The following is a 17,384-nucleotide window of genomic DNA, read 5'->3' as shown; positions in this document are numbered from 1 at the left end:
AATCTGGACAAAGACAAAAATAATACTGGCTCAAAAAATGTTAAATATTGCTTGTATAAACTTAGAAAGTTCCTCGAATAAAAAGGTGTAGTGTGTTACCGTGCAATTTCTGATGGATATGAAGTCCGAATCCCAAACAACTGTTCGTATTTTGTGAATTCACCCGGAGGATTTTTTCAAAATCCCCCGCCCGTAAAAGACATAATGTTGTTGCGTGGCGGATACTCACTAGGTTGGGGGCATTTTTAAAGGAGCAGCTACACAATTTTAAAGCTTCTACATGGGTGGGATGAACAAACGAGCAGGATTAGAGTTGTGCATCTGATATTAAATAAGGCGGAGCCTTCTATTACACTGTCTGGTTCATTTTGGAATCAACAAACAGTCTGCTTTAAACATCCATTGAATGAAATAATGCACAGACCTTTCCTGGTCCTTTATTATTGATTCGTCCTGTTGTATGCTGTAGCTTTTAAAGATTAATTTGCAAACAGAAGAGTTTGGAGAACCTACTACACATAACATTGTGTAAACGCTCAAGTGCACACATGCAGCATTAAACAACCAGACGAGTTACTGCACGCTGCTTTTGCAGAAAATAGACTGAAACCAGTTTGTCTAGTCTTAGTTTTGTGACAGGAGACCGCATTTTCCCAAGAAAGGAATTCCTTTATGCAAGCATTCGGATTAGATAGGCCATCCAGGGGATATACTCATTGGACGCGTTATTTTCGTGCCTGGATTCTAGATATTAATTGAACCTACCGCAGAAGAGAAGTAGGTGTCGGGGTTTGATCCGTAGGCTGGTTGGCATTGCTGAAAAAGTTGGCTGTGGTAGGTATAATGTTTATGTTGGCAACAGCGGGTGGTGTGAGATCTGTGACTATATAACTGAAAGTGGCATCACTGATTGAAGTTTATTTACTTCAAGGGCAGAAGTTTACTGCTCCCTATAATAAACAGAGAGGGGAGGGGGGTTATTTTAACTATGTCTTCAGCCCGAACTCCCGACCTCTCTTTTTGGCCGAGGAATTAATCTGTAAAGTCTCACAATCATCCTTCATCTATCTGTTGTGCCCGGGTAAAGAATCACTTAACCTCAAGCATGATTCCAATGCTATTGCCGAGTGTGTGTGTGTGTGTGTGTGTGTGTGTTATACCGATCCTCTGTGTCTGCTCACCTAATGGAACAATGCTTACCATACACTTTACATTACACACACACACACACACACACACACACAAACACACACACGCACGCTAATAGTACTAATTAATGTCGCTGTTGTTTTTTTTTTATTTCTCTAATTGTTCATGATTATTTCTGGATTTAGAGTGAGGAGGCAAGAAGTTGAGAGCTATGGTTGTAACAGTAGAAACAATGCATCAGTATTTCATAAATAAATAAGTAAAAGCATCGACTTAATGTAATAAGTTGCACACCATGTGTGTACTGATTTGAGTCATCTTTTCAAATGCATGTTTGACAGGAGAGCTCTGAATGAAGAGAGAGAGAGACAGAGCAGTCAGAATCAGATTCCCTGACACATGGGGGGTGGGGTGGGGGGCTGATATTGAACAATTGGGTCCTTTATTCAGAAAACATCAGACATTGCTGAACTGGTTATAGTATAGCTGGGATTAAATGTGATGAAAAGCAATAGGTGTCTTATGCACAATTTATTAAATAAAAAGTTTGTTCCGGACTTTAATGTGTTAAAAATCATAACAATGTTTTAGTCCGTACATATAATATGGACTTGCATGTATGTCCATTCCTTACTTATGTGGTTGCTTAGTCAACCAGTTAACACCCCCGCTGTAAAACTGCATCAAATAAAGCAACTGATTCAGTGCTGTAATTAGCTTAATTAATACGGGGCGAGAGCGCAATTGCCTTGGGGCAAAGTGTTGGGTGGGGGTACGTAGGACGGGACGATCAGACTAATAAAATACTGGCTTTTAAAAGCCGGTATTGCACTAGCGGTGAAACCTGAACGCTGTAGCGCTCTCTGCGTGGTTTAAAATGTAATAACTGTAGCAAGCAGCTTGCAAAATGTAACAAAAGTAAAAAAATAAATATATATATATATATATATATATATATATATATATATATATATATATATATATATATATATATATATCAACTAAATTCTGAGGGCTGTAGCGCTCCCTGCATGCGCTCCATGTTACTATACAGTTTATATCCTGCCGGCACACAGTGCTACAGCGCTTACCACACATATACACACACACGCGCGCGCCCATGCACTGCTATGTATATACATGTAGGTATAAATCTGTATCTATTTATACGCATATGTAGAGGTAGATATAGATATCTATCTATCATGCTTCTTAACTGCACACATTTTTGCAGAATGTCCAGATTTTTGCCTCATATTTTTAGTCCGTTTTTCATAAAAATTGTGGTTTTCTGGCAAATTAGTGGCAAAACATTAAAAGAATACAGTTAGAAAGTAATGGCAGACATTTGAGTTTCAGACTTCATATCCTCTTCAGAAAAATCATGCTAAGGCAAAACCTCAAGCCCCGACTTAAGCTCCCCACAACCCTACTATATACCTTTTCTGTCCCTCCACATACAGCTAAGTACTCCACTATTGTGGATACTTATTAAACTGTACAATCAATACTGTTGGACTTAACTCTTTTTGTAAACATATAAATTTATTTTTTAGTCTGTAAAAATGTTGATATGTATATGTGTTTGCTTTTCTGCTTTGTCTCTCTAATGTTCTTGTATAACTGATTTTGACCATATTTTTGACTTAAATGTTTGATTCTCTGTAAATTGTGTTTTTTTTTTGGAGCTTTTCTCTTCTGGTCTCCACTGAAAATGTGCCACAAGCCCAGCCGGACCAACCCGGTTAACAAATATCAATAAATAAATAAAAATAAAAAATAAATGAAACCTGTTTGTCTTTCAGCTTTCTAAGTCTGTAAGAGCAATATTTAAAAATTGCCCCCATTTTGGAGCTTTTGTCCCACTTTTATTTATGGTTTTGACCAGACTTCTTGTTCTAAGAAGTTGAGAGGTATGCAATCTATCTATCTACAGATATTCATATGTGTAATCATTATTGCTGGGAAGTCTTTCTTTTGACCTTGAACTGGAGTTTTACCGTTGAACGACTACTGCTCTTTTTGACTTGCAATACGCTAGACTTGTCTGTGAAAGAACTTATTTTTCTTTTTGGGCACTGTCCTTTTGTGGTCTGTCCTTTTGTACCATCACATTTGCAGAACCCTGCTAAAAAATGAAAACAATCTGTAAGGGGGAAAACAATAGATTCAAGGACTGTGATTTCACAGTATGTTAAATGAATAGTAAATATGGTCATTAACATAACTTTGAGGATTATGAATGAGGAGATAAAGGCTGGCCATATGTAAGACAATTGTTTAAACATATATACCTTCAAATTACTACACTCATGAAGATATGCAGATATATGTACCTGCATTATTTCCTGAATACCAAGATAATGTTAATAGTGGATCTAGATTTCATGCGAAAATACTTCACATTTACTCTGTAATAGTTTTTTTAATGTAGTTCCAAAACACTACATGCAGCCTGGAGTAGTGAAGGCAAATTCATCATCTGTAACTACCAGAAACAAATCTGCTGCAATGGAAAATTTCTTCTTTCACAAAAATGCATCACTTTGAAGTTTGAAAACAAAATATGGGGTAGACATAGGTTTTTCACTAATGTAGATGCTTGGGAGATGCAAGTGCAGAAAAGAAGAATTCTGTGTTGATTTTTGAGCCTGAGTGTTGTTATACCAATGATGAGTATATAGTAGTGTGAATAAGTACTGCCTATTCTTTTGTGAAATTTTCTTCATAGTAAGTGATATGTCTCATTTTACATGGAGTGAACTGCACCTTGATGTCATTGTGAATGATGTGGTACTGCCGTATGTTTTCAGTGACATGCTTGCAGCTTAAAAGGAATGCTGATCTCCTGGGATAGATCTGGAAATGAAGCAGATGAAGAGAATCTGTTGCTCGTCTACAGCTATCTGGCTACTTGCCATGGCAGAGGTATGAACTTTAATGTTTCTTATTCATCCTGATGGCATGACTCTGTTTCATATCTATGACCCCTGAGAAACATCTGCTTGTACTGTGCATAATGGAATGTTTTGTATTAAAAGCTGGTGCTTCTGGAAATGTCTTTAAATAACTATATGACATATTGTCCCAGAATGTCATAGTTTTAATTAGGTTACCATAGTAAACTCTTCAGTTACATCAACTAAAGAGAAACTGCTATACTCTTAATAGTGTCTTGCACAAAGCTTGTTGCATTAAGATCCTTGTATCATGCATGAGAATGTGTCAGGTTATATATTTTCCAGAAGATGAAACTAACAGTGCTTCTAATCCTAGCAAACTGTCATTCTTTGTTATAAAATAGTTCTGTAAGTGTACTTCCAAATCCCTGTCAGATTACTTTATTTTTCTCATAAATCTGCTGCTAGAGATAGTGGAATGTTTTGAGGTCAGCAACCTTTCTAACTAAATATATATTGGGATAATGACTATAAATTTAATTTTAAATATCACTGTTGGTATAGGCTTAAAAGGAACAGTGTTTAGCATTGATGTAAGTGGGGCACAGAGTCGTACATCTCTCTTCTTTTTCAGGGCAGTCACAGGTCTACTAGCGCAAAGACTTAATTTCTGCCAGTGATACCAGTTATCCAGGTTTTGAAATGGCTATATTATTTTGATTTTATTAATTTGTTAACCGCTTAGGCTATACAGACATAAATACTTTTTTTATTGTTACGACCTAAAAACATTTCTTTAATTTATCATGAATTGCTCTGGATCATATAACCCATAAGTGAAAACTGAGAGACTCAAACCTATAACTACAGGATAAAGCATTGTTAGTCTTATCTGTTTGTGTTGTTTTATATATATATATATATATATATATATATATATATATATATATATATATATATCTAGGCCAACAAAGGGTTTGCCAGGAAGAGCAGGACTATATTCTTGTAGCAACCTCCCTTCCTTCTCATGGATTAGTTCTGGGCAAGCATCACAGTATCACAGTCACAGATGCTTCAAACTGAGGCTAGATGTTGCAGCTTGGTTGAAGATATGATGACACTTTTATTGTGCTGTCTGGAAAAGGAAGATATAAGATCCTCCAAAGCTAGCTACAAAAACAAAATTGCCACTAAATCCAAGGACAACCACGAAGCATTCTATAGCTATGTCAATAATCTAGATGGCAACACCCAGATCTGCTCTGAGTTACAGCACAAAGGCATGAAAATTACAGAACCAATTGATATTGCCAACATCCTGGCAGATCGGTTCAGTGCTAACTTTACCCCCATCTCACCCCCTAAGGGCCCATCTCTATACAGGAAGAATGCAGAGTCCCTGTAATCACAACTACGCAGGTAAAAGCTGCACTCCCTAAAGCCAAAAACACAGCATCCATGGGACCGGACAACATCCCAGGCTGTGTTTTACACGAACTTCAGAACGAACTGGCCCCCCACTTAAGCACCACGTTCAATAATAGCCTCACATCAGGCTTTGTGCCCACTGAATGGCGCACAGCAACAGTTATCCAACTCCACAAAGGGGGAGCCACCACTGATCCCGGGAACTATCGACCTCTTAGCCTGATGAGCCTGGTCTGCAAGGCCATGGAACGTATCATCATGGAACTCATAAACAAAGACATTGGTGACCTCCAAACTCTGGATCCCACCCAGTTTGGGTTTGTGAAAGGCAGATCATGCCTCCTGAACTTGATCGACTTCTTTGAGGCAGTCGCCAAAGCCGTGGATGAGGGTAAGGTGGTTCACACAGCCTATCTTGACCTCGCCAAGGCTTTCAACACCATCCCCGATTCTGGAATTATGGCTAAACTCACTAAACCAGGTATAAATCCCTATGTCACAAGATGGGTTGCCAACTGGCTCACTGACAGAACATACACTGTAAAAGTTGCAGACTCCAAATCTGACTTCAAGGCAGTGACAAGTGGAGTGCCACAGTGTTCCGTCCTGGGACCTCTCCTGTTTGGTATCTACTTCTCTGAAGTACAGGCTAACACAGAAGACCACTGGGTGACAAAGTCTGGAAATGACTGCAAACTAGGAGCCATAGTCAATTCCCCACAGAGACAGATGCCTGGTGTCAGAGCCATGGTCTCAAGCTCAATGCCAAAAAGTGCAGTGTCATCCCCTTTGGTAAAAACTCTGTACCCATGAACTACCACATATGCAGCAATCTACTTAACACTGAATGCATGATAAGAGACCTTGGGACCCAGGTGGACAGTATTGTCTCTCCTTTGATAGTCACATCGCCACAGTAGTCAGGAAGTCCTTCTATGTGGCACACCTCATCATAAAAGGGTTCTCATCCAGGAAAAAAGAGGCAATTGTTCCCCTCTACTCATCACTCATTAGACCCATTATAGAGTACAATGCCCCTTTTGGAATGTACCTCACAAGACATCTGCAGCAGCTAAAAAGGCCACACAGGTACCTCACAAAGAGGATTACTGGCCTCAAACAAATGCCCTACACTGACCACCTCAAAAAACTCCAGCTTTACTCAGTAGCATATTGCCTACTCTGAGGTGATCTCTGCCTAAGATATAAAGCTATGTCAAACCCAGAGCTGTTGGACATGCTACACTTAAAGAAATCCCAATCCCTCCAAGCTACACGCTCTAGGGAACTAAACCTTGTCACCACAATAAACAGGACACACTGGAGGGATAGATTCCTGTCCCAGAGACTTGCTATACTCTGGAACAAGCTACCCATCTATGTCAAACAAAGTTCTTCATTAACACTCTTCAAGAAAAATCTTGATGAGTGGATGGGAAATAGGAAATACACCCCAGGGATCACTTCTGTGTCTCTGCTCGACAGTGGCACAGGAAAATAACTTTCTTGGGTGGCGTAAGCTATGGTACCTTGCTGGCTAGGCTTACATAGGCCCCTGGGCCAATAGCCTAGTACCTACCTATGAACCTATATGAAAAATGTAAGGACTCTTCTTATTTGTTTGTTTTTTAACCAGGGTAGTTGGACATGTTTGTGGATCCTTTTCAGCCATGACCTGATAAATAGGCACAATCCAATACATTCTGTTACATAAATGTTTGTGAGGCAGTTCAGGATGAGTTCTTAAGAAGATATTCCTCAAGATGCAAAACGTTGAACTCTGTTATGTTCTGAAGTGAATACAGGCAAAGTACTAGTAACGGTTGTTATCTGAAATCTTGATTTTAACGGATCATCACAGTAAACAAAATATTGCCAGAGTTACACAGCTTGAGTCATGTTCTTTCACTGAAGTTATTTAGCAATTGTCTTGGCAGCAGCAACATTTATAGTTAACATTTATTCTGCATTGTCTGGGACACTTATCCCTCTTCAAACACTAACACATGCAGCACCACACACATATGCACATGCACACACACCCTATATGGCTACCTGTATGCTACACTTCCTGTCAATTACCTCTAATATGATTTCCTCCATTGGAAGTAATGGGTGAACGCAGACTTTTCGCCAAGTTAATTAACTTAGCTGTTTGAGCTAAATTATGCAGCTCCGCTGGAATGCCTAATTAACATAGAGCTCAGCTGCAGAAACGGCCCACTACAGTGATCCTACAGATTGCTTAGGATCACTGCGGTGGGCCTGTGTATGAATTAGAAAGGGATGCTGTGAGCAAAAACAGCCTGTGTTAGGGCTTACCTTCTGGGGATGCATTTTTTGACTCCAGCTGATGGTTTTATTCATTTATTGTATTTACTTTATTTATCAAGCTTGTTGTTTGAGGTACTAGAATGATCCAAATGATCCATTTTAACCATAGCATAGGAATATGACTTAGCATTGTCATCATTCAAATTGCCTAAGTAAAGGCTGTCAAAACAAACAATATTAAATACTGTATAACAACCAAAGTATGTCATGAGATATAATACAGTAGAAAAATGAACACAGAAAAATTTTTAGATTTATAAATGGTGTGTGTGTGTGTGTGTGTGTGTGTGTGTGTGTATGTATATATATATATATATATATATATATATATATATATATATATATATATATATATATAGTCTACCTTACACATGGAGGTATGTGAATTCAAAATGGGGAAAGAATCAAGAGAAGATATGTATAGTAGTATATAATATAGATACACACACACACACACACACATATATATATATATATATATATATATATATATATATATATTCACTTTACACACTCAAAATACTGAAACCCCGAATTTCAGTATCTCGTGACGAAAGTGTCAAAAGTGCAATACATTGAAACTTGAAAAAACCGAACGTCACAATACTGAAACTTCATAATATCTCATTTTCAGTATGTGACGCTCTGTGTTTTAACACACCCTCCACCATACAAACAACATACAACACCTTCTTCCCAACACTACAATAAATCAACACACACACACACACACACACACACACACACACAAACACACACACACAAAACTCACCTAATCTATGTATAAGCAGGGGAGCAAGCCCCCTTGCAGCCCCATGTGGGAGGCTGTGCCCCCGCTACTTATATATACAAACTCTGAGGTGGCATAACAAGAATAAGACATCAAATCCACTGCTACGCACTCTACACTTCCGTTGCACAAACACACATTACATATGTACAAACATCACCACTTTCAACACTTACACATTCACATTCTTACCTACCTATCCTAACCTACACCTAAATGTTCCCAACACACTTAAATAATACAAATACCTACCCAAAACCCTTAAACAAAAACACTTACCTAAATCTCTGAGTATAACCACACATCGGCAGCCATCTCTATATTCCAGACCACACTGCACCTTAAAGATACAGCAAACTACAAGTAAAACAGTGCACCACCACAACCGCAGATTCGACAATTTCACATTCGTTGAAATGCAGTTTTGAATAGCTGCACTTTCGACAATTTCATCTCGAGATACTGAAATTCGCAATTTCAGTATTCCGAGATTGTAAAAGGAATCCATTATTTCGAGATTGTAAAGGGAATCCATAAATATATATATATATATATATATATATATATATATATATATATATATATATATATATAAAATTAAAAAAATGCAATACTGGAAGAGAAACAAGTTACAAATGACAAAAAAACTCTTAGGACTTTAGACAAAATAAGCGAGTTGGAACCATGGCATTTAGCGCTTTCATTCTTTTAGTGACACAAAAGCAAAGTTCTTGTATCATTAAAAGAATGAACGCGCTAAATACTATAGTTCCGACCACTGATTTATATATATATATATATATATATATATATATATATATATATATATATATATATATATATATATATATATTGGACCTACTACAAGTGTCTGAATCCCAGGCACTCAGATACCACTATCTTATAGCCAAGAACTCATGAATGTTGTAGCTCACATGGCTGAGTGCTCGTGCTTGAACTTGACAGCATGTTTGATCAAGGTACAGCAGCTGTGGGTAAAGCGTGAAGCTGCTGCTTCTTGCCTGAACAGCGTAACTTAGTTACTTACTTAGCAGCTCTGGAGATTTAGGTTTAATGAGGGGAGCTTTAGGCTCAAGGAATGGAGTGGAGGGGAGTTTAGGATTAGGGACTAATCAGATACTTTAGGTTTAGGAGTGGAGTTTTAAGTTTCAGGAATGACTGGGGACTTTAGGGTTATGGAAGGGAGGGGAGTGCTATGGTTAGGGTTAGGGACTGGATAGTTGTTTTAGGGTTAGAGTTCCAGTATGGTAATGTAGTTCACTATGGTTGGGTCATGGGAGGGCTATGTATTTCACTAGGATTCTAGTGAGAGTCAGGGTACTTGTGAATTAGAGCAAGTAGTAGTGAGTTGTAAGCTGCTAGCATGATAGCACTTGTAGTAGATCCTATATATATGTGTGTGTGTGTGTGTGTGTGTGTGTGTGTGTGTGTGTGTGTATGTGTGTGTATCTGTATCTATAATGTATAAATAAGGAATTATTTCATTGGATGTGAACATATAGCTTGTATCATTTGCTATTTTTGTATTTTATTTTTCATCTATAGGCTGAAATTGAAATAGATTTGTATCGATTAGCGCTTTACCCTGATTAACAAACATAAATCAGGAAAATGTAAATTTATTTATTTATTCATTAGTTATTGTTATTAGTTTGCCAGAAAAGTCCGGACTGGTCCTAAAGGGTACCCATTTTCAGTGGAGGCCTGGGGAGAAAAGATCCGGCTTCCATCACGTAAAGCATTCTGCAAGTACACATTACAAAATTATTGCAAAAGACATTTTACATTACAAACTGATATAGACATATTACATTTATTTAACATTTATTTACCAGGAAAGCCAGACTGTGATACAGGCCCGGGGAGAAATACTCCAGACGCATGTCTTTGGAATGTGGGAGTAAACTGGAGCACCAGGAGGAAACCCACTTGAATGCAGGGAGGACATGCAGACTCTGCACAGAAGGCACCCTGGCCGAGAATCGAACCAGAGAACCTCTTTCTGTGAGGCAGCAATGTTAACTGCTGCACTACTGCATGTCCAGTAATAAAACATTTTCTATATGACAAGTGAGTCAAAAATAAAGAAGATGGATAGGAGATGTTAAGAAGGATATCTGGCTGTCCTTACATAAAAACTATGGATATGCAGTACAGTAAAATTAGCTATCAGAAATGTGATAAAAACTCATAGATATTATTACATGGATGTAGGAAAGATCAGAAAGTAGTTCAGTGTTATTAAGGGAAAATATTTTATACTGGGTAGTATTTTGATTGTGTGTGTTTTTGGGGTAAATAGGAGTAGTTTGGTTGTATTAAGGTTTAACAGAAGGCTAGCACTGATGAGCCAAGACTCAATGGAGGAAAATGCTTCTTGTGTTATTTGCTGGAGATGTGACAGGTTATTATGAGACTAGTTGGCATAATGGTTAAGGTCTTCCCCTCCCAAGCACAAGGTTTAAGGTTTGATTCTGATCTCCAGCCAATGCTTGTTTGGAGTTTGCTTGTTCTCCCTGTATCTCTGTGGGGATTCTCCCATCTGTGAATAACATGATGAGTATTTCCATCTCAAACTCACCAAAGAATGGACCTGTGAGCAAAAGCACTGACTCTAAATGGCGCCCTATAGGGGGAAGAGTTGTAAACAAGAACTGCTTTGGGCATCTACTATGGAGTGCAGTATCCTTATGATAGGAAAAAATGGATCACAGACTGTATGCTGTGGCAAGGGTAGCCACTTGATGGTGTAAAATATGGATGTAAGTGATTTGGTTGTGTTGAATAATGTCATAAAATGGTCATGGGTATTTGCTGGTGATAAGTGGGTTGTGGACCTTGCCTATTCCGACCAATGCCAGGGACTCATGCTGATGGTGAGACCGTGAAAGGGGTGTATGTGCCCCTGTTGGCCAGTGTGTGTGCCTGCCATAAAGCCCAGCAGCTCTGGGTCAATAAGCTACTGGTTGACCACTGTCCATTTGCCCAGCTTGATTTATCTAAGATAGCTCTGTTGAATGAAAGCTGGATGCAAAACCAGTCAATCAACTTGCCAAACATAAACTAACAATTGCTACACTCAGTGTATGTTCACTGACAGGATGCAGATTGGAAGTGGATGACATGTTGGTAAGGAGGAGCCTGGGCATCCTATGTATCTAGAAGACAAAATGGAAAGGCAGTGCAGCAAAGCCACTTGGCTTGGGATCCAGAGTCTACTACTCAGCAGGAGGACAGGCTTGAAATGGTGAGGGAGTTGTGGTGAGGGAGAAGCTTCAGAAAACAGTGAAGGATGTCATCAGAATTAGTGACAGACTCATGTCAATCTCCAGCCTAATGAGGTCAGTATTCACAATCTCAGCCTATGCCCCACAGCAGGGTTGTGATAGTAAAGAAAAGAGTGCATTCAGACAGCAATTGCATGGCCTACAAGGTAAAGCAGGACAACAGGAGTTGGTATAAATAATTGGTAACTTGAATGCACATATCAGAACAGACCGAACAGGATATGAGGACTGCCTTGATTTACTGAGTGGGGCAACAGGAATAAAGAAGTAGAGGTCATTCTAGACTTCTGTCTGTAAGTGGCTTTAAATGTAGCCAACACATGGTTCAGAAAGAGAGACAGTCACAAGATCTCATACATGACTGGCCAATGTAGAACTCAGGTAGACTTCCTCCTATTAAGGAATGGTCACTGGGGTAGAATCATAGGTTCATAAGTGTTTACTAGGCTAATGACCACAAGGGCCTTTTTAAGCCTAGACATGCATCCCAAATCTCTGACAAGTTCAGATACCCTTGATAAGTGTAAGCATGGGCCTGGGAGGTGAACTATTTACAGGTTACCTGTATCCATTAGAGACATAGGTGCCAAACCAGGGATGAATTTCTGGTTTCCCATCCAACTGTTCAAGTTGCACTTGAATTGGGTTAGGGAGGAACTCTGTTTCACATGGATAGGGAGCCTGTTCCATATATGGGATAGTCTCTGGGATACATACCTATCTCTCCAACAGGTCTTATTTATATCACAGGTAAGGTTTAAGTCTTTAGAATGGGTAATTCTGGTGCCGTTTGTTTTGTGGATATGCAGGAAGTCCATCAGAGTACAGCCTGACAATGCCTTGCATGCCAGGCATAGATTTCCCATCAAAAGCCTGTAAGAGACAGAATACAGGGAAGGGCCTTGAGGCAGTCTGCATAAGACATTTTACTTATGGCCTGTATTCTTTTAGTGAGGAACCTCTGTGGACATTCCAAATGTTGGATATGCCTGGTTAGGTACATACCAAAGGGGGCATTGAACTCAGTGATAGGTCTGATGAATGTCAAATAGAGTGGAACAATGACTTCATTGGACTTAGATGCCATACCTTTGTTTATAAGTTATGCAACATAGAATAGAATAGAATAGAATCACTGTAGACACGTGATGGTCAAAGGCCAGCTAACTATCTATGTGTATCCCTAAGTCCCTGACTACTGAGTCAGCTCTAAGAGGTGTGTTTTCAATATGATAGTTACCAGGGGTGGATGACTTCCCAAAGGATACTATTATGCATTTCTTGGCATATAGTTTTCACCCATGGCTCTGACATCAGATGTTTGTCTCTGTCAGCCCCTCCTGGAGAACATTTGTGTCAGTGTGAGATTCAATGAAAGTTCCTAATTTGCAATCATCTGCAGATTTAATCAGCCAGAGACCACTGACATTGACCTTGACTTCTGAGAGGTAAATGCAAAAATGACCGGTCCAAGGACTGATCCCTGAGGGACTCCACTTGTGACTGGCCTCTTTGTAGAGCTGGACTCCCCAATTCTAACTTCCTGGGTCCTGTCTGTGAGCCAGTTGGCTATCCACTGGGTGACATATGGCTTTGTACCTAACCTCTTGAGTTTGTCAACAATGTCCATTGTGTCAAATGCCTTGACCAGGTCAAGGTAGGGAGTGTGAACCATTTTGACCTCATCCATTGCTTTGGTGACCTTCTCAAAGAATTCCACCAGGTTGCGTAGGCGTGATCTGCCTTGACAAAACCAAACTGGGTTGGGTCCAGTGTCTGGAGGTTTACTATATCTCTAGTGATTATCTCCATGATAATTCTTTCCATGGCTTTACATATAAGACTAGTGAGACTTATGGGTCTGTAGTTTCCAGGATCTGTAGATGTCCCAGCTTTGTGCAGAGGGATGACTGTTGCCTTCCTACATTCATGAGGCACAAAGCCTGTTTGAAGGCTACAGTTAAATAGTAATTCAAGACGCCCTGACAGGTCATGTTTCATGCTATTTAGAAGGCATCCTGGGATATGGTGTGCACCTATTGATGCAATGTTCTTGGTCTTAGAGACAGCATTAATGATTTGTTCCCTAATGATAGCAGGGGGAGTTATATTTGATGATATTTCCTGAGAGAAGGTTGAGAGGGAGAGTGGGGTAAAGTTGGAGCTAAATTTATTAGCCAGGAGGTGGCTCCATTTACAATGAGCTCTGCACACAATTGTGTATTGCCTTTGAGGTTGTGAACATAGTTAAATAATGCTTTGTGGTTGTCCTTGGTCTGTGAGGCCTAAATTACCTCAAATTTTGCTTTGGTAGACTTTATTTGTCCTCTTGAGTGATTCAGCCCACAGCATACACCACTGGTGGGCACAATCAGCTGTAAACAGTGGTCAGAGAAGACTCTAAGCTCAACAGATACTAGGCTGAAGACCTGGAAGTTGATTGGAGAGCATGCACAAGACTTCAAGTAATTGCTCAGGGCTGTAGCACCTTGGGATCAAGAAGAAATAGATGAAGTTGACGAAGAATGGCAGCACCTCAAAACAGCATGTGTGAGGACTACAGAACAGATATGTGGCTGAGCCAATTATAGAAATAAGGTACATAAGGAAAGCTGGTGGTGAAATGCAGAAGACTAAGAAGTCATCAAAAGAAAGAAGAACTGCAGGAAAAAGTGGGGGTATAGAAATGATGGACCACACTAGGAAGGAATACTGGATGGCTAACAAAGAGGCTAAGAGAGCAATTGTAATAGCAAAGAACAAGACATCAGAGGCACTCTACCAGATTCTGGAAAGTAAGTCACTAGATGGGGCAAAGAAACTCTATCAGGTTGCAAGGCAATGACAGAAGGATAAAGAAGATAGTTAGATGCCCTTCATAAGAGATGCCAGCAACAACCTGCTCCCCAGTCCACAGGACATCAAAGGCATGGAAAGAGTATTACCAGCAGCATCTGAATGAAGAAAACCCCACAGAAACTGTACTGCCCCAGACACAGCCTATGATGTGAGAAGAAGAGCAACCCACCATAGAGGAAGTAAGAACAACACTAAAGAAAATGAAGTCAAGGAAAGCAGCAGGCTCAGATGAAGTCACAGCAGAAAGGATAAAGATGTTGGGCTAGATAGGGGAGAAATGTCTCCTGAGGGTTCTCATAGCAGTGTGGATAAAAAGGCTCATCCCAGATGACTGGAGAATAAGTATACTAATGCCAGTGTTCAAGAACAAAGGGGACATTCACAACTCTGGGTAGTACAGAGGTAGGATAGGATCATAGGAGGTTACTGGCTTTTGGCCCTAAGGCCTCTACAAGCCTACCCATGTTACACCCTTGTTCCCTTGTGGACCAAGACACATAGTCTATGTTTACGAGCGAATCTAAGATCAGCACCAGTTGCCCCTGTCCTAAGAGGGACATAGTTAAAACCCCCCAGTGTAAATTTATGGTTTCCCATCCAGTTGTCCAGGTTACACTTATATAGGGTTCTTGAGGAGCTCTGTTTTACTTGAATCGCACCACCAGGTTAGTTGCCCAACACAATGCGTCTGGAATTCTCCAGGTGGAACTAACACTAGGTAAGACTGCAATCCAAATTGTAGCTTGTTACAGATCACCCACCATGCCCCAAGATTCTTACTACACCTTTCTAAACATACTGGAAAATATTAATATACAACCAAACACCCTAATACTGGGTGATTTCAACTACACTGCCATTAACTGGGAAAACTACTCATGTACCAACACCTTTGTCCAACGGTTCTTGGAATTCCTAAATTCCAATGCCCTGTATCAACTAATCCATAGTCCCACCAGGGGCTCCAATATCCTTGAGCTGGTCATTACCAACATGGGAAATCGATGCTCCACACCTATGGTCATCCCCTTGTTGGTCAGGTCAGACCATAAGCTAATCACCCTTAACATCCATATCCCACCCCCAACCCCCACTAAGGAAACCTCCACAAAAAACTTATCCAAAACTTCATGCTACTCAAGTCAGAAGTTACAAACTTCATGACACTCATGCAGACAGGAACTGAAAGTTTGACTGCTGAGTCCTACACTAAGGCACTGTATGAACACATCCATTCATGCATGAATCGTGCCATCCCAAATAGAACCAAGATGCTCTCCTCCAGAAAAAGGAAACCAATCTGGTGGTCCCTGCCATAAACAAACTTTACAATTTTATTTATTTTATTTATTTATTTTACATTTGTTGACCAGGCTAGTCTAGCTGGATATATGTCCATTTTCAGTAGAGGCCCAGGGAGATAAGCTCCAATCAGTTCAGATGAAGTTCACATATACAGCAGTACAACAAAAGGAAGAAACTGTTGCATAAAAGAGGAAAATCCCAGGATGCAAAAAACTCCCTTACCAGCCTCAGTAAGAAGTTGAGATCCTTCATAAAATCCTCCAAAGCTAGTTACGAAAATAAAATTGCAAAGACTCCAAACACAACCACAAGGCATTCTATAACTATGTCAAGAATCTAAATGGCAATGCTTAGATCTGCTCTGAGCTACAACAGAATGGCATTAAATATACTGGTCCCAAGGATATTGCCAATATCCTGGCAGATCGATTCAGTGCCAACTTCACCCCCCCTCTCACCCCCTAAATGGCCCATCTCAATACCGGAAGATTGCCAAATTTCAGCAATAATGGTCACACAGGTAAAAAACTCACTCTCTAAAGCTAAGAATACAGCATCCATGGAGCAGATGACATCCCAGGCTGTGTACTGCATGAACTACAAAATGAACTGGCACCTCACCTAAGTGTTATGGTTAATCATACCCTCACCTCAGGTTTCATGCCCACTGAGTGGTGCACAGCTACAGTTATCCCACTCCACAAGGGGGATCCACCTTGGATCCCAGGAACTACCACCCCATCAGTCTGATGAGCCTGATCAGCAAGGCCATGGAAGGTATTATCATGGAACTTATAAACACAGACATTGGCAACCTTCAAACACTGGACCCTACCCAGTTTGGGTTCTTGAAGGGCCGATCTTGTCTCCTGAACCTGATTGACTTCTTTGAATCAGTCTCTAGAGCCATTGGACATGGGTAAGGCAGTCCACACAACCTATCTGGACCTCGCCAAGGCCTTTGACATCATCCCTCACTCTGGAATCATAGATAAACTTACTAAGCTGGGCATTAATCCCTACATCACTCGATGGGTTGCCAACTGGCTTACTGACAGAACCCAGACTGTGAAAGCAGCCAACTCCAAATCCAGCTCCAGACAAGTGACAAGTGGAGTACCTCAGGGTTCAGTCCTGGGACCTCTCTTGTTTGGCATCTACTTCTCTGAAGTATAGGCCAACACTAAGGGACTCTGTCTAACAAAGTTCGCAGATGGCTGCAAACTAGGAGCCATTATTGAATCCCCATATGATGTGGATATTCTACAAAAGGGCCTTAAAGAAACAGATGCTTGGTGCCAGAGCCATGGG

General features: G+C 40.1%; 1 protein-coding gene across 2 annotated transcripts in view; it reads left to right on the top strand.

The window, feature by feature from the left end:
- The first annotated feature begins 348 nt into the window (after positions 1–348).
- Positions 349–17,384, top strand: part of LOC122799354 (adhesion G-protein coupled receptor D1-like) — a 689,306-nt gene continuing 672,270 nt past the window's right edge. The window contains exons 1-2 of one of the 2 annotated variants that reach the window (XM_044068349.1): positions 349–834; positions 3,963–4,077. In XM_044068349.1, coding sequence (XP_043924284.1) covers positions 4,015–4,077 — 63 coding nt within the window. In that variant the 5' untranslated portion in view covers positions 349–834; positions 3,963–4,014. The remainder of the gene's footprint in view (positions 835–3,962; positions 4,078–17,384) is intronic. The other variant, XM_044068348.1, reaches the window with a different exon arrangement.

This window comes from Protopterus annectens, chromosome 4.part0 (assembly GCF_019279795.1).
Source record: "Protopterus annectens isolate FY-2018-M chromosome 4.part0, PAN1.0, whole genome shotgun sequence".
Lineage (NCBI taxonomy): Eukaryota > Metazoa > Chordata > Ceratodontiformes > Protopteridae > Protopterus > Protopterus annectens.
The sequence above is the reverse complement of the archived record's forward strand: the minus strand, read 5'-3'. Positions and strand labels throughout refer to the sequence as shown.